At 47.2% G+C, this 18,790-nt stretch overlaps 2 protein-coding genes across 7 annotated transcripts in view; one reads left to right on the top strand and one right to left on the bottom strand.

Annotated features, from left to right (window-relative positions):
- DCP1B (decapping mRNA 1B) overlaps window positions 1–15,099 on the bottom strand; it is a 68,164-nt gene extending 53,065 nt beyond the window's left edge. For 2 of the 5 annotated variants that reach the window (XM_019489512.2, XM_019489510.2), the window contains exons 1-3: window positions 14,926–15,098; window positions 11,317–11,357; window positions 1,500–1,627 (exon numbers count right to left, since the gene is read on the bottom strand). In XM_019489512.2, the coding sequence (XP_019345057.1) occupies window positions 1,500–1,627; window positions 11,317–11,357; window positions 14,926–15,078 (322 nt within the window). In that variant the 5' untranslated portion in view covers window positions 15,079–15,098. Of the gene's footprint in view, window positions 1–1,499; window positions 1,628–11,316; window positions 11,358–14,925 lie in introns of those variants that run through there. The other 3 variants (XM_059726518.1, XM_006258288.4, XM_019489513.2) reach the window with 3 other exon arrangements.
- The window catches only part of CACNA1C (calcium voltage-gated channel subunit alpha1 C), a 774,332-nt gene that overhangs the window by 14,995 nt on the left and 740,547 nt on the right, over window positions 1–18,790 (top strand). The window lies entirely within an intron of this gene.

Consider the following 18,790-nt stretch of genomic DNA (forward strand, 5'->3'; position numbering starts at 1 on the left):
CCCAAAATTCACAGCTCCACTCCCAGGCCCGTGCCACTGCCCACCACCCGGTGCAGCCATAGCTTTTCCCAGCACTTGGGTGGAGACTGGGCTTTCAGTAGGGGCTCTGCTGGGTGGCGGCATGGGGCTGGGAGCAGAGCTGTAGCAAAATCTGGGGTGGCTGCAGCCTCCTCCCAGCAGCGGTGGAGCCCACTTCGAGCCCAGCCCCCGGTGAGAACCACATAGCACCGGCTGTGGCTCCACCCCACAGCTGCAGCCCACCCCGTGCCACATAGATTCAGGGGCACCCACCCCCCCCCCGGCGTGCAAGCAATGGCAGGAGCCACCCCCAACCCAGGAACTGTGCCTCCGTCCTGCACCCCCACCTGGCTGGGCAGCGCCTGCCCCTTCCCCTGCCCCCTTCCTCACCATGGGAGACATTGATCTGCCCCCTATGCCCTTTCCCTTCCACCACACCAGACTTGCCGCCTGATGGCAGCTGTATCGGATATCAGATCGGTATCGGCCAATATGCCTACTTAAATATCGGCTATCGGTATCAGCCCCCAAAATCTTTATCGGTGCACCCCTAGTAGATACATATATCTCCTTCTGCGAAGTAATAATACATATAAGAAAAGGAAAAATGTTTTACATATATACGCAAGAACTTCTAAAAACAAATACTAGATGGGATAGCTGGTCTATTTCTTTCTTACTAGACCTAAAATCTTACCACAACTTCAAGACAATATTTGGGTCAGCCTGGAGGTGTCCTCTGGGGTTTTGGTTTTTTTTAGATTCTTTGGGAATTTCCAATACTATCACTCACTCTTTTTCAGCTTTTGTTAAAAAGTAGAGGATTTATTTAAACAGACAAAGAAGGACTGAGACTTATATACCACTGATACAGAGCCTGAGATGAACCAGCCAAGCAAGAATGGGTGGCCTCCTCCTTCAAAATAGCAAGAAATAAAATCCCTGAGCTTGTTAAAAGGTACAAAATAGTAACCAAAGTAAAGAGGTAGGGCTTTGAATTCGCTCTTTTTCCAAAATTGCCCAGCACACATGATGAAATCTAGGATTAGATATACCAGCTTAGTCACCAGTAGATTTTCCTACATGCTAATCTTCCAAAAATGAGCAATACATATTAAAAAAGTAAAATAAAGAACCCCAAGTCCAAATAAATAATAATATTTGCATGTTTATCTATTTTACAGAACATTACACCACCACAGGATGACCATTACTTGTCAGCTGAGGGACAGATTAATGGAGTTAACATTTAAATAATGTATTGAAAAGAGACACCTTGACATAACAAATCAGGGAAAGAGTTGTTTTTTGTATCTTAAACATGAAGATCTGCCCATCTCTTGCAATTTCTTAGCAAGTCAGTTCTTCAAAGCCTTAGACCAGATATACTTGCAACACCTAGAATACCTTGAGAGAGGAATGTTATAAGAAAAAAAAACTGATTTGTCAAATACTTTACCCAATACACAAAAGAGACTCACATCTGGCATTTCTGTAAAGAAGAAAAGGGTCCTGGAGCTGGAAATCTAAGTCTTTAGTGATGGGCTCTGTTCGGTTTTCCATGCTTAGCCTGTTCATAATGGTGAAGCCATGCCTGGGAGAAGCTGATCTGAAAGGCAACAAGCAGAAATAGTAAAGTCATGACAAAATATAAAGGAATATTATTTAGTTATGCAGTGTTTCAAAGCTGTTTTATGACTCACAGAAGGGTAGCGTTGAATTAGTTCAACAACCTATATTCTGCCAAGAGCAGGTATAACCAAGCCATCCTCAACAGATGTGCCTAACCTGTTCTTAAAAATACCTCCAATGAAGAAAGCTTTCTATGTAGCTTTTTCCAGTGTTTTAACACCCTAACAGTTAGAAAGCTTCTGCCCATATCTAACATATGTCATCTCTGCTGTAAAGTCAAAAGATTTCTTCCAGTTTTTTCCTAGGAACCATGGAAAATACACTGTCTGTCTTCCTTATAACAAGTCTTTATGTTGTCCTATCCGTCTTCTCTTTTCTCAAAGAAAACCCATGTCTTCAGACTTATTGTATAAGACATGTTTTCTAAAGTTCTAATCATTCAGGTTGCTCTGAACTCTTTCCAGTTGGTCTACCTCTTTCTTAAATATGTTGAGACCAAAATGGGATGCAATCTTTCACCTGGAACTTCAGCAGCGTCAGAAAGGAATAATTACCTCCTGTCTCATGGCACTCTTACTAAGACATCCCAGAATAAGATTTGATGTTTTTGCAACAGCAACACATTGCTGATTCATTTGAGTTTGTGGTCCACTATAATCTTCAGTTTCTTTTCTGCTACACAGCTACTCAGCTAGATATTCCACATCTGTATTTATGCATTTGATTTATTCTTCCAGAGGCAGCATTCTGTATTTGCCTTTACTGAATTTCATCTTGTTATTTCAGATGCACTCCAATTTGTCAAGATTACTTCGAATTCTGATCTACTCCTTTGAAGTATTTGCAGCTGTTCTTACCCTGACAACCCCTGAATTGTATTGTCATCTGCAAATTTTACCCAAACTTTGCCATCCTCCAAGCTGTTAATTAAAATATTGATTAAAAGTGGGACCAGGGCAAATCCCAGACAGACACCAGTTGAAATGCCTTCCAAATTTGACAGGCAGGGGAACTTCAAGAAGTATATTTTCCAACTAAATACATACACATCTGATGGCAATTAGATCTAGATAGTACTTCCTTAGCTTACTTGTCAAAATGTCTTATGGGACAGTGTTGAAAAGCTTTCTGAAGTCAAGATATACCACACCTACTTCTTCCTCTTATCCATCAGGTAATCTCATATTCTTCTTTGACAGGGTGCTTGACAAGCTATACTGAATTTTTGTAAAAAAAATTACTTCACTGTCTTTAGACACTTACAAACCGATTCTTTAATCATTTCTTCCAGAATCTTTCTGGTGACTGAAATTAGGCTAACTGGTTTATAATTTCTAGGTATTCCTTTTCTCTCCTTTTTAAAGGCAGGAAAACACAGTACCTTTCTTCACTCTTCGAGACATCCCTTGTCTTCCAAAATTTACACAGATGCTTTCATAGAACTTAAATGAGTCTGGAAGATTTTGTGGAATCCTTTTGTTTTCAAGCCCTTAAATATTGTATGAAAAGCAGCTGAGATAACATACCCAAAACAAATGTTCTTTATACAGTCTGCAATTCCTGTGATGCTACAGTTTAAGGTCCAAACCTATAGTCACAGTGATTTCTGTGCTCTCCATTTACAGGAAGTTCTAAGGCCTACAATTTCCAAGGGAGATTTCACATTTATGATTTTGTCCCAGATCACTGGCGTTAGATTATCAAAACTGGTTTATATTTTTCTTCTGCAGCAGAAGAGTGATATTGGAGATACTGGGTGCGTCTACATGTGCAATTAATGTGAAGCACTAAATTCTGGAATAAATGACTCCGGCATGCAGTGTCTATACTTGTACCCAGGACAGCAGCGATTTGAGCCAGGGTGGAGCAATTGGGGGGGGTGGGGGGAGGAGGAGAGCAGCCTCAAGCTCTGGGTGGCAGCATCAGGCGGTGGAAGGGCTGACTAGGGTACAAGGGTGCTAAAAGTACAGAGCTGAGGGGCTAGACGGCAGGCAGGAGTCTGGCCCCCAGCTGGCTGGGCTGCCCAGGCACAATTTATGCCCACGGTCAGGGTCTACACACGCGTTTAAATCACAGTAAATTACTCTGGTGTATGATAGTACTGTTCCTGACAGTACTATCTTACACCGGTGTAAATTAGTTTACTGCGGCCTAATTCCATTGCAGATGGTGACACTTTACTGCAAAGTAGAAGAATTAGTTGAGGAGTAAAGTGCATGTATAGATGCAGTCCCTGAGTCACTGGACAGCCTTCATTATAATTATAAAAAAATAATAATAATAAAGTGCGACACATCCTAGGTGAGCTTTCAAAAAACAAATCTCCACTATGATTTTTTAATGGAATTTATGCTACTAAAGCAGGTGCATGCTTTTGAAAAAATCCATGGCTTAAATTATATTTTCATTACTAATAAATGTTGCATTCGAACTGAAATTGATACTAATGGACAAAATACTAACTAGACAGCTATTTAGCTAGATGCCATTTTTAGAAAGAGTAATGTACAGCAATGGTAAGAATTGTACTGCTCTGAGTTTTTCTGCATTATCCTAAGTAGGAGGTCTAATTTTGAATATTTCCTCATAGCTCATAACAAGGATCAGTTGATAATTACAGCCTAAGTAAAATGCCCCATGTATTAGCATGTTTCCACGTAATTATGACAACAGATCATTGGCTATACCAAAAGAAAGGAATTGCCTCAGTTGTGCATCCGATTCACCACAGGTAGGAATAACCTGGTTTTTATTCCATTGCATATGCCTCATAGCAGGGATCCTGGTTTTCTCTATTTAAAACCCCCAAATTCTCTGTTAAAAAAAAGCCAAATTCTCTGCTTTAAAACCCCCCAAATCCACATTTTTCCTCATTTAAAATGAAATGCCACTATATCTCTAGATACACACACACACACACACACACACACACACACACACACAAAGTATACAGTAAAATCTCTGTTATCCAGCATTTAACTAACTAGAATACTTAACCAGAATTTCAGTGGCAGGACACACACTGCGTTGCTGCTTGCTGCGCCGCTCTGAGGCTACCCGTGAGGGGAATCCGAATGTGTGTGCCCCTCCCTCCTGCTGCAGCAGCCTGCAGCCAGGCTGCCCCGGAATTTGGGGTGGCTGACTACTATGAAATTTTTTATCTGTATGCTATTTTATTTTTTATACAGCATGTTATACTGTAATGTATTGTACACTATTTTTCTTTAAATTTGCACTACAAGCATGGCATTGTCTTCCTTGATTATAATTCTCAGATAACCGGAATTTTTAGATAACTGGTACCCCCCATTCCCCACTCACGCCAGAAAACACAGATTTTACTGTACGTACATGTATACAGGTATCAGTTGAACACAATGTTTTATTGATTGATGTATTTACAATTTTAAAGCCATTTGGAAGCCTATCAGTGCCTCAATCATCATAATACAGTAAATTCTAAATACCTATATACCTTGGCATTTGATTCTAGTTTTTATATCACAAAAAATCAGAGCTCCCCCCTGCCCCCTTCACTCACCAGGATGCGGGTCCAGCTGTGGCTGTGCCTCCCACCCCATCCCTGCTGCAGCTTTCTCCCCTCCTCCGCCCTTCCTGCTGCTTTGTGGTGCTAAGCAACCCTGATATGCCAGTGCCCTGTCCCTGCCCATGCCCCTCACTCTCAAGCAAGAGATCCCTCAGACTTGCTGGTGCCCCTCACTCCCAACCAGCACCCTTCCCCGCTCCCCGCCCCCCCGCAGTCCCCCAGTGTAGAGGAGGGCTGGTGCGTGGAATTTGTTTGGATACCACTGTCATGGATCACACTCCTTTCAGGAGAAGTGCTATTTCGGAATTCCCCAAGAAGCAGCCTTATTCGGTTTCCGCTCCTAAAGGACCCCCTGGAAGCCAGCCCTGGTGTGGATTCACAAGGGGCAACAATATTTTAGCGTGGGGGTTAGCAACATTTTTGGACAGAGTGCCAAAAATATCTGCAACCTCAACTTGTAAGATGTTGGCATGCCGGGGCGGACAGTGGCAGCTGTGAGAGGCCTGATCCCTGTTGCTGCAGTGCAGTCCTGGCCCCTTCCCCATCATCTGTCCCAAGGCCTGTGTGTACCTGCCACCAGCAATAAGCCAAGCCAGAGCTCTATGGACCCTGGTGCAGCTCTATGGACACTTACAGCCTCCCTGCTGCCTGCCACAACTTGCCCAAGCTCTTGGCAGGCCAAGACTGTTATCTGCCTCTGGGATGAAAAGGACATACAGTATATATGTATCCCACTTATGAAACTACCTACAGGAAGTATTTAGCAAAATGTGCTCACTCAGCCCCACAGTGCTTCCTGCAAGAACTGCAGGCTAGAACTCAGTCCACTCCCTCTCTTTTTTCACAACCACCAAAGCAAACTAAGCTGAATTCAGTATGCTGGTGTGCACTGGGTATTTTCTGCTCAAAATGTCTAGAGGCCAAGCACCAATAAAAAATAAATAAATTGGGCACTACCTTCTCAAACAAAAAGGAAAGGGGGTAGAGACAAGCTGGAAGTGACTGAGGGCAGGATGGCTGCTGCGGGCTCATGGGGCTGTGTTGGCCTCTTCCCGGCGGTGGTGCGGGACCGGGGCTGTGCTTGAGGCAGGCAAGGGTGGGGCATGTGGTAGCACTGGGAAGGGGGGCTACGGGGTGGGCTATGGTGAATTTTGGGGTGGTTGTAGCCCACCCTGTAGCCTCCACTCCCAGTATCACCACCACCTGCCCTGGTGCAGGCCCCGGCTCCGGCCCCGAGCCCACAGCCTGCCCCTGCCGCATGCACAAGTCGGGGGGGTGGGGGTACATGCCCCCATGCCTCCCCCGGGGTACACACAGTGGCAGGAGCTACCCCCTTACCCTGCACCCCCCTGGATGAGCCACCTGCAGCTGTCCCGCACCCTACTCTGCCCCAGCTGGGCAGCGCTTGCCCCTGCCACAGCCCTACTCTCTCCCTCATCATGGGGCCTTCAATCTGCCCCCACCCTGCCAGACTTACTGGCCTAATGCTGTTCTCCAAGCTGCCGCGCTGCATATCAGGCATCAGATCAGCATCTTCAGATATGGCTGGTTAATAATTGGTCAAAAAAATATTTATCAGTGTACCCCTACTCTCTCTCTCTTTGTTGGTGCTGTGACCAATAAAACACAAGCATAAGCCAACAGAAAGCACTGCAACTACTAGACTGAGAAACTGCAGCAGGTAAATAAATCATTTACTTGGTTTCCATCTTTTCAAGGCCCAGAAAGGTAACAGCAGGGGCCCAAGTTCTGGCACTCTAGAATATGGAAGGCAAGCTGTGAGCAGCCCCAGAGATTCTGTATACAGGAGACTCAAATTTCTCCTATGAAGCAGGCAAAACATCTTTGATCTGCCAATCCCTACTACCAGCAGCCATTTCTTCATGTAGCAGTGGCAGTTACAATAGCATGCCTCTTATTTTGTTTCTCTATTCATTTGATGAGAAGAATGAGTTGGGGAAGTACTACTGCTACTGGGTACAAAAAAAGATCAGAGCCAGCTTCCAGGATCCTGAAAATACTGGGTTCCCTTGTACACTCTGTCTACTCTGTACTATTTCTTCCAAATTCCCCTGCCTCCCCTATCCAAGTCTCTCTTTGCTAGACTTTCAAAAGAATAAAAACCGATAGAAGAAATCCATTTCATAGTTTCATAGTAGCTAGGGTCAGGAGGGACCTGAACAGATCTTCTAGCCTGACCCCCTGCCACAGGTAAAAAGGAATGCTGGATTCACAAGACCCCAGACAGGTGATCATCCAACCTCTTGAATTTGCCCAAAGTAGGGGTGAGGACCACTTCCCTGGGAAGTTGGTTCCAGATTTTGGCCACCCTCACTGTAAAATACTGCCTTCTGATCTCCAACCTAAACCTATTCTCCATCAGCTTATTACCATTGTTCCTTGTCACCCCAGGTGGTGCTGGGGAGAAAAGGGCTCTGCCTATTTGCTGTTGATCTCCCCTGAGGACTAAGTTTGTAGGCAGCCACCAGGTCTCTCCTCAGCCTCCTCTTGCTGAGGCTGAACAGGTTCAGGTCCCTCAGTCTCTCCTCGTAGGGCCTGTCCTGCTGCCCTCTCACTAAGTGGGTGGCCCTCCTCTGAACCCTCTCCAGGCTGGCCACATCCCTTTTGAAGTGTGGTGCCCAGTACTGGACATAGTACTCCAACTGTGGCCTGACCAAAGTTGCATAGAGGGGGAGTATCACCTCTCTAGACCGGCTTGAGATGCACCTTTGGATGCATGACAAGGTATGGCTGGCCTTGCTGGCTGCGGTCTGGCATTGGCAGCTCATGTTCATCTTGGAGTCAATAATGACTCCAAGATCCCTTTCTGCCTCTGTGCTTTCAAAAAGGGAACTCCCCAGTCTGTATGTATGCTGTGGATTCCTTCTCCCAAGGTGCAGCACCCTGCATTTGTCTACACTGAACCCCATCATATTCTTGTCTGCCCAGTTTTGTAGTCTGTCTAAATCTAGTTGCAGCCTCTCTCTCCCTTCAAGTGTGTCCACCTCACCCCACATCTTAGTGTCATCAGCAAACTTGGACAGCGTGCTTTCCATCCCCTCGTCCAAGTCGCTGATGAAGATGTTAAACAGTGCGGGCCTGAGGACCGAGCCCTGGGGTACCCCACTGCTCGCATCTCGCCAGGTTGAGTACAACCCGTCCACCACTACTCTCTGGGTGCGCCCCATCAGCCAATTTTTTACCCATCCAACTGTGCAGGCATCAATGCCACAGTCACTTAATTTATTGATGAGGATGGGGTGAGAGACGGTGTCAAAGGCCTTCTTAAAGTCTAGAAAGACTACATCCACAGTGACACCATCATCCAAGGATTTAGTTACTTGGTCATAAAAGGCAATCAGGTTGGTCAGGCAGGACCTGCCTTTGATGAACCCATGCTGATTGCCCCTGAGCATGATCTCCCCTGCTGGTCCCCCACAGATGTACTCCTTGATGATTCTCTCCAAAATATTCCCGAGCACCAAAGTGAGGCTTACAGGCCTATAGTTACTTGGGTCCTCCTTCCTCCCTTTCTTGAAAATTGGGACCACATTAGCTAGTTTCCAATCCCCCAGCTCCTGGCCAAATGACCATGAATGCTCATACAGCCAGGCCAAGAGCTCTGCGATGATCCCTGCCAGTTCCCTCAACACCCTTGGGTGGAGGGCTTTAAAAATGTCTAGCCTTTCCAGAAGATCCCTAACTACATCTGCACTGACTGAAGGCCTGACAGAGTTATCCCCAAGACTGTCCCTACATCTGGTAGGTGGGATATCCCGGTCCCTGTTCAAGAAAACAGAGGCAAAGAAACTGTTAAAAAGATCACCTTTCTTGTCTGGCGTAGCCACAAGATCACCGTTTGCGTCTTGCAGGGGCCCTACACTGCCTGGTGCCCTCTTCTTGCTCCCAATGTACTTGAAAAAGGACTTTTTGTTGTCCTTAATCCTGGATGGTAGCCTGAGTTCCATCTCTGCCTTGGCCTTCCTAAAAGCCCTCCTACACTCACCTTGAGTGCTCCTCCTTGGTGATAGCTCCTCCCTTCCAGTGGTTATACACCTCCCTTTTAGTCCTCAGGCATTCCTGAATGCCCTTGCTGAGCCAAGGGCATTTCTGAGTACTCTTACCCACCCTGCTTCTCTCAGGGACTGTTACATTTACATACTCCAGAATTCCAACCTAACAGCTGCCACACTATTAGCTAACTTATCTTCTCTTTTTAAGATTAGTATCAGGCAAATCATAATTCTAACCCCCTGAAAGCCCTGTGCACAGAGAAGTAGGTTGAAGGCATGCTCTGTTATACAGAATTTAAGACTAGATCAGGGTGCTCAACCCCAGGCCCACAGGACAAATCCAACCCGGAGAACCATGGCATCTGGCTGGTGGGGTTCCCTAAAGCATAGTTTCACAACATGTGGTACATGTACCCCTGGGGGTACACAGGACACAGGCAGGGGGTACACGGGTACCCCAACACTCTCTCTCTCGCCCTCTTTTCCTCTCTCTCTTGCCCCTTCTTCCTCTCAAAACTATGGCAAAAAATTTGGTGTACTGCATTCTGAGTGGCACTGGATTCAGCCATCCTAGCTTTGGCCAACATTAATCACCTCTAGCCCAGGTACATACTTGAGTTGCACACCCCTGGTGTAAAAGGTGGCAACCCTACCCACATCAGATCAGACATCTGTCACATCACATGGCGTTATATACATGGCCCTTCTTCCAACATATGGGACACATTAGTCTGTAAATATAAAATCCCCTGGAAAATTGAGTGTTGGGCTACTTATTAACATTTTCAAAAGTCAGGGGGTACCTGCTACTTAGAAGGTTGAGAAACACTGCCCTAAATGTTGGAAAATGTGGTGGTAGGGGATACGTGGCAATTAACACTACTATTCCTTCCCCACAGCCAAATTTCTAAGCCCTGCAGGGCCAGATCTGGCTCAGCCTGGGCAACTGCCACACATGCAGGATCAGGTCCACAGATGGACCTGGCACCGCTCATCTGGCTTGTGGGCCAAAAAGGTTGGGCTAGATCAGGGGTGTCCAACCTTTTTGAATGTGGGTCTGGATCACAAACTTTTTATCACCCAGTGGGCTGGTGAGCCATATTTAAAGACCTCACAGGAAACGGTATCACATCAGGAAGTGATGTCACGTGACCTTTGACACCAATGAAGTTGCAGGAAGTGACAAGGAAATGGGCCTGGAAATATGGTTTAAAATCCAAAATAAAAACAATATAAAATCAACAATGAAATAATACCAAACACTTGACTAAAATGAACACTGCTGCATAATGAAAGAAGCATAATGCAAGTCGACAGATCAAATGTGGAAAAGATATCAGCCAGAGTGGAAACTAATCAAAAGTGGAGGGATGTGTCTCAGTGGGAGACACCTGCGCGGCACTTTGCAGCCTCCGCTGCTCACTTCCTTGCAAGGGGCAGGTGGGAGAGGAGGGAGGAGAGAGCAGGGGCTCCTCAGTGCATCCGAGAGGCTGAGAGAGAGATTTGTCGCTCAGCTGTACTGCGCCATACTGGTAATGCATAGTTATTTTAGCTGCTACGTCACTGCAGTAATGCACTATAATGAGGAAGTGTGTTGCTGCTCCGATGTAGCTGGGTACCCGGGTTTGTGCCCACCAATGCTATGTAGCTGTAGCACATTGCTACGATGCCATAGCATCATGTGTAGAGACGCCCTGTAAGAACTTTCTCCTATAAAGGAAATAGTTACAATAGTTTTTAAGCCCTACCATTTTCTTAACCTTAAACAAGCACCATCATTTACTTAACCATTTAGTTTTTTGGTTTCCAAAAGGGCAAACAATACATCCTATGTTAACTAGGATACTGTCACAGAATTATCTACCTCATCCATACTGACATTTACATTTTCAAGTCTTACGCACAGGAACAAATACAAGATAATGTTCTCTTTTTCAGTGTTTTCTTCCCTGCTTTGTCTTTGAAAAAGTCAAATTAACTTTGCTATTCTTCTTTGCCTTGGAGTAAACCAGGATTCAAAGTAGGTAACTTAGCAGTATTCTTTTCTGATGGGCTTTTCTACTACCACAGGTTCTTTATTCAGACATGAAAATACAACGTTCTCACCTTGTGTAAACAAACAGCGTTCCTTCCACGTCAGTCTTCTCCTAAAATAAAAGCAGCATTCAAGCAATTCAAATAAAAATTCATCAGGTGAAAGAAAAATCAATGTTTAGCATGCACAGAGTAATTAGTTAACGGAACTAGCAGCAGTAAAGTGCAGGTCAATTTAGTGTATTTAACATAATCATAGAAAATTAGGGTTGGAAGGGACCTCAGCATGTCATCTTGTTCAACCCCCTCCTCAACGTGGGACCATTCCCAACTATACTATCTCAGCCAAGGCTTTGTCTACCCAGGTCTTAAAAACCTCTAAGGATGGAAATTCTAGAGATGAAGAGTACGTCATGCTCCTGGAATCCTCCTATACTGGCAAGCGGACAGAATGCGATTGGAGCTGAATCCCCAATCTTAAAGTCACACCTGGATGATTCATATACTGAGGATGGAACATACGGTATTGTTCATTACAAAGAAGAGAGAAGTGAAGGTTGCCATATATAAAGACCATTGCTTACTGAACAGGAAGCATATAGATATTAATTTTGTCAACCATAAATAATCCCTTATCTTCTTTTAGCTAAAGGCCATCAGTTACACAGCTGACTCATGTAACATGCAAATAACTAAATTCTGCTTTATGTATTTTACTAGCAAATACAACTAGCATAGTTCATTCTTCAGCTGACTTACGCATTATGAGATGCTATGGAAATCATCAGAGCTAGGGTTTTTTAAGCCTCAGAATCAACTTCCAGTCTCGTTTTTTCTTTTCCTCATGTTCCATCAGCCGTGATAACTGATGAGCCATCATTAAAATAAAATGAAACAAAATCCTTCAGCAACCCACTAGAACAGAGGCAGGCGAAGTCTGGCCTGTGGGCCAGATTTGGCCCACAGTGGACTTCATTTCCCAGCAGCCTCTGCCCATGTTGCTGCGGCCAGTTTCCCTGGGGACCCCAGGAGGGATGGGGCCCTGACAGTGTGGGGCCGGGGTTTCCACAGAGACTGGCTCCATCAGCACTGGCAGGGCACACAGATGGGCAGGAAGCTGCTCTGGCGCTGGGGCCAAGATACTGCAGCCGTGACAGCATGGTCCAAAGCCATGGCAGAGCTGCAATCCACAGCCCACACACCCGGGGCAGGCAGTGGATCTCAGCTCTGCCCTGGCTCCAGACTATGCTGTCACAGGCACAAAATCCCGGCCCTGGCCCCGGCCCCGGCCCCAGCCCCAGCCCCAGCCCCAGCCCCAGCCCCAGCCCCAGCCCCAGAGCAGCTCCCTGCCCAGCTGCATGCCCTGCCAGAGCTGCTGGGGTGAGTCTACGTGGAAACTACGGCTTTGCGCTGCCGCAACCCCACCTCTTCAGCAGCATATTTGCATGCTTTTTTAGTGACACTTAATGCACAATAGAATATTTTACTATGCATTAATGTAATGTCATTTTTTTTTAACTAATGCGCAGTAAAAAAGTCTACTCATTAAACTGCACGTGTTGACGCGCCCACATTGGCCTAATTATTTAGTTCCCTTCCCACTCACCCCTGACCCATAGGCCAGTATTTCAATTAAAGCAAACTACTATGTAAATGCAAACTATTCTGTGTTGCAGGATTATACATCATTCCTGTGCTTAAAGCTACAGCCAGGTCTATTCACTTCCTGTGTTAAGCACACACTTAAATTATTAATGCAGTGGTTCTCAATCTGTTTAAACTCAAGGCATCCCTCATTCAGCTTGAGGCAGCTTGTTAGACTCGAGGCACTCAAAAAAACAATGGTTCTTACTTTTTACTTGGTTACTGACCACAGAAAAAAACAACTAGAACAGTTTTTCTGTTGCAAAGAACTCTGAAAAGCCACAACAGATCAGAATTGCAACAGAACAAACACTGCGGCCTACCCAAAGCAGTTGAAAAGCTTGGAACCTCGATAAGCAATCTTCACTTCCTGATTTTAGTTCACTACTGCAGGTACATCCATAACTCTACATTACTGCTGTTGGGATGCTGGAAATCTTAAAAACACATCCCACAGAGCAAAGCTCCAGCCACTCCCACCTAAGTCTTCCCTACGCAACACTCCTTGTTTCAGACCACTGGCTCTGGAAGGGCAGTGGCTAGTAACCTGCTAAGTGCCACATAGCTCCAAGTTGAGGGATCCAGTGCAAGGGAGCCAGCTCATTGTGCACAGCTGCTCTCTGGTGGGTTTGGGCTGGGGTCCAGGCACTCAAAACTTTCAAGGCGGGGTGGAGAAGGGGGCCTATCTCCTATTAGAAAAGCTTACGCTCTCTCTTTTTCTATAGATCTCTCTCATACATACACACACACACACTCACAAACACGAGAGAAATAGAAATAGGTACATAAACAGAAATATAAAGATGCATCTTATAGACTAAGAGAATAAGATTTGTATATCCCTATCTATGTATATATACACACACATATACGTTTCTCGTGATTTGTGCAGGTTCTGTGTATGCAAATTTGCTCTTATGTGATGAATATTTTTAGACCCATAATTCGTTATATGCGAGGTAAATTCTCTCAAATGTGATCGGTATAGGTGCCCCCCCAACCCAAGCAGGTAAGTCTGTGGGGAGAAGGGAAAGGGCCGTGGGGCCGGGACCCTACTCACCTCAGCCCCGACTGCAGCAGCCCAGGGTGTGGCCGGCACCAACGGCCTGCTGCCACTGGACTGCACCATGCTCCACCTGTCCCCACTCAACCCAGTTCCTGGGCTGCGCCCTGCCATGGTGCAGGCAGCTGGTGTTGACTGCTCTTGGAACTGCTGCAGCAGGGGCTGGGGTGAATGTGGACAAGTGGAGCCCTGGGCAGCACAGGGTGTGGCACAGCTTGTCCACACTCACCCCAGGCCCCTGCTGCAGCAGCCGCAGGAGCAGCCAATGCCAGCTGCAGAGGGAACTGTCATTGTGTGTGGGGGAGGGAGGCACCTCTTGCTGCTCCACATACCCTGGGAGGGCTGTGGGCTGGGGGACTGTGCCGGGCTCTTCCCGGGGAGCGTGTACCCCCAGATCTGCATGTGGGACAACAGCAGGCTGCTGCTGCAGGCTAGGGCTAGCGGTGGCACTGGGCTCTTCCCAGTGCTTGGGGCAGGCTATGCCAAGTGCCAGGAAAAGCCCAATGCTGCCACCAGTCCTAGCCTGAAGTGTGGCAGCCTACTATCATACTGTGTGCAGATTCAGGGATAGTATGCATGCCCTCTAGATGTGTATCCCCACATATGCTATGTGCTAGAGAATATGCATTGTATTATATACACGTGTATATAATACATGTCTCTCTCTCTACATATATATATATATTAGATATGAGGTGAGGGCATTACATACAGGGTGTTATATTTTTATATCCGGCGTGTGTGAGTATTGAAAGATCTTACTTCCTCAGCCTGTAAAGGTGCATCTCTCCCCTGCCTTCGGCCCAGCGAGGAGCCGAGCCGGGGCAGCTCCCTCTCCCCTGTCTCGGGAGTACCTGGACCCGGACCCCGCGCTGCAGGTCGAACCCCGGCCCAGCCCGGTGTGGGGGGGGATTGCGACGCTGCCCCAATGCGGGGCGGGGCAGCCCGCTGCGCGGCTCGGGCCCCGCACGTACCCACTCGTTGGCGCGGTGCCCGAAGGTGTAGAGCGCCACCTGGCTGGCCACGTCCACGATGCTGCTGATGTAGGGGTCGTGCTGCTGCAGCGCCGCCAGGCTGATGTCCAGCCCCTTGCCCAGCAAGGCGGACCCCGCCGCCGCCGCCGCCATTTTGTCCCCGACCACAACACGGAGCGCGGAGTAGGGCAGAGCAATCCAGTGCCGAGACGCAGATCGACCCCATCTGCCCCCCTCCCCCCACCGCTTAGCAAAAGAAACAAGCGGGCGCGGGCTGGTGAATCGAGTGCCGAGTCCGGGCGGCTCAGGATTGTTGCTATTAGCAACAAGGAGACGAGCTCGCCCAGGGCCTGGACGGGGCTGTGCACGCTGAGGGAGAAGGGGCATGGCATGGCGTTGCTGGGAACACGCAGGTGGCCGCATAGAGCTGTGTTTTGGGGGTTGAACCAGGAGGGCTGCAGCCCTTGTCATGTGAAAGCCAAATGATAGTACCACCGCAGCCCCTGGGGCTTCATTGGGAACCAGCAAATCCCTTCAGGCCTGCAGGGGGGTGTAAGCTTCGGCTCTGTTGTCCCAGCACGGCCTGTCCCTTGCGCACCTCTAAGCATATCCCTCTGCATTCATGCCCAGGACAAGGGACACAATCTCTATGCACGCTCAGTGACGTAAGTACAGGCAGAGACATGGCTCCCAGCAGCAACACCTGCGAGGCATCCACACAGGAGAGGAAATGCAGCCCAGCCTGTGCCCAGCAATACATCATGTGCAGCCACCTAGACATATTTGTGAATACACACAGAAAGCAGGCAGGAAATTTCCTTTGGCCCGTTACACATTACATATATTATGTGATTCATGCAATTAATTTAGATGGGCCACAAGTGCATTGTCATCACACAATTGACTGGTTAATCACGCAATACATTTAGACCGGCTGCATGTGCAAAGTAATTATTGCACAACGAAAGTGACTGTCCAGCTAAAATGAGCCACCCAGCGATGAAGTTAGTGCTGGAACATGTATGACAACTCTATAGCTGGGTTCTATCCAGCTTTAATTTGAATGTGTAGCAGGGCCATTAGCGTCACAGTTTTGTTTCCCGTACAAAATTTAGCCACTAGGGAAATACACGATTCATCCTTTTCATAACAACAATGAGAGATAAATGCCTCTCAGCTCTGTGTGCAATGAAGAGAAATCTGGATGTATTTAGTTTCCTCTGAAAGACTCAGTTGCCCATGTAGCCTAAGTTCCCTTTAGGGTCACATTGTTTTAAACTCCTGATTTCATCTGGTCATGTAATAGTATCATGACAGCTGGTTACAGCAGTTCAGGGAGGAAGTGCCATGCATTGAAAGATAGACAATATATTTATCTCTGAGGGCAGGGAATGGGATTGGATACTCTGGAATCACTCCAAGGCAAGGAAGATGGTTCAGTTCATGGTAAACAAGGGACACTGCTCCTGTACTGTAGTCTGAAAATGGACTGCAAGACATAAAATAGGAAGGATGACAATCAGGCAATCCTGGCTGCTTGTGGCAAGAAGTTCCACTCAATTCTTTTTGCTAACTAAACTCACCTGGATGCCCTCAATCATAATCTCTCCTGGCATGACTGTCCTTTCCTGGCCATCAGCAACAAAACTCTAACACGGTGATTCTCAGCTAGGGTGCTGGGGCACCCCTGGATGCAGCAAGATCCTTTGAAGAGTGCCTCAAAGTGTGAGGAGATAAACAGAGATAGGCACAGGCCTCTTTGTTGCCTGACGACTGATCTGTCCTTACTGCCCAGCCCCTGTGCAAGGAGGTAAGCACTATAGTAAGTTAACTTTTGAAATGGGGTGCCACTCAGTTCACAAAAATTATGAAGTTATTATTATATTTAAGGGTGCCTTGAGTCTAGAGGAATTCCTTAAATCTAGAAAGGTTGAAAACAACTGGCTTAACACCTACGCTAAACCCTCCCACACATCTAACACCAATTTGTCTTCAGAGTGTCATGAAAGGATCATAGGCAGACAAGGGTCTTTGGATAAATCCGATATCTTTTATTAGACCAACTCAAATAGTTGGAAACATTCTTCTTTGCAAGCTTTCGAGTACAATTACCTTTCATAGTTTCATAGTTTCATAGTAGTTATGGTCAGGAGGGACCTGAACAGATCATCTAGCCTGACCCCCTGCCACAGGCAGGAAGGAATGCTGGGTTCACAAGACCCCAGACAGGTGATCATCCAACCTCCTCTTGAATATGCCCAGGGTAGGGGCGAGGACCACTTCCCTGGGAAGTTGGTTCCAGATTTTGGCCACCCTCACTGTAAAATATTGCCTTCTGATCTCCAACCTAAACCTGTTCTCCATGAGCTTATGACCATTGTTCCTCGTCACCCCAGGTGGTGCTGGGGAGAAAAGAGCTCTGCCTATTTGCTGTTGATCCCCCTTGATAAGCTTGTAGGCAGCCACCAGGTCCCCCCTCAGCCTCCTCTTGCTGAGGCTGAACAGGTTCAGGTCCCTCAGTCTCTCCTCGTAGGGCCTGTCCTGCTGCCCTCTCACCAAGCAGGTGCCCCTCCTCTGAACCCTCTCCAGGCTGGCCACATCCCTTTTGAAGTGCGGCGCCCAGAACTGGATGCAGTACTCCAACTGAGGCCTGACCAAAGTCGCATAGAGGGGGAGTATCACCTCTAGACCGGCTTGAGATGCACCTTTGGATGCATGACAAGGTATGGCTGGCCTTGCTGGCTGCGGTCTGGCATTGGCAGCTCATGTTCATCTTGGAGTCAATAATGACTCCAAGATCCCTTTCTGCCTCTGTGTTTTCAAAAAGGAACTCCCCAGTCTGTATGTATGCTGTGGATTCCTTCTCCCAAGGTGCAGCACCCTGCATTTGTCTACGCTGAACCCCATCCTATTCTTGTCTGCCCACTTTTGTAGTCTGTCTAAATCTAGTTGCAGCCTCTCTCTCCCTTCAAGTATGTCCACCTCGCCCCACATCTTAGTGTCATCAGCAAACTTGGACAGCGTACTTTCCACTCCCTCGTCTAAGTCGCTGATGAAGATGTTAAACAGTGCAGGCCCGAGGACTGAGGCCTGGGGTACCTCTCTGCTCACATCTTGCCAGGTTGAGTACAACCCATCCACCACTACTCTCTGGGTGCGCCCCATCAGCCAATTTTTTACCCATCCAACTGTGCAGGCATCAATGCCACAGTCACTTAATTTATTGATGAGGATGGGGTGAGAGACAGTGTCAAAGGCCTTCTTAAAGTCTAGAAAGACTATGTCCACAGCGACACCATCATCCAGTGATTTAGTTACTTGGTCATAAAAGGCAAACAGGTTGGTCTGGCAGGACCTGCCTTTGATGAACCCATGCTGATTGCCCCTGAGCATGATCTCCCCTGCAGGCCTCCCACAGATATGCTGCTTGATGATTTTCTCCAAAATATTTCCGAGCACCGAGGTGAGGCTTACAGGCCTATAATTACTTGGGTCCTCCTTCCTCCTCTTCTTAAAAATAGGGACCACATTAGCCAGTTTCCAGTCCCCTGGCACCTGACCAGATGACCACGAATGCTCATACAGCTGGGCCAAAGGCTCCGCGATGACCCCTGCCAGCTCCCTCAACACCCTGGGTGGAAGGCATCTGGACCTGCATATTTAAAAATGTCTAGCCCTTCCAGAAGATCCCGAACTACATCTGCACTGACTAAAGGCTTGATAGAGCTATCCCCAAGATTGTCCCTGCCTCTGGTAGGTGGGATATCCTGGTCCCTGTTCAGGAAAACAGAGGCAAAGAAACTGTTAAAAATATCAGCTTTCTTGTCTGGGGTGGCCACCAGATTACCATTTGTGTCTTGCAGGG

This window comes from Alligator mississippiensis, chromosome 4, assembly GCF_030867095.1.
Source record: "Alligator mississippiensis isolate rAllMis1 chromosome 4, rAllMis1, whole genome shotgun sequence".
NCBI classification, from domain to species: Eukaryota; Metazoa; Chordata; order Crocodylia; family Alligatoridae; genus Alligator; species Alligator mississippiensis.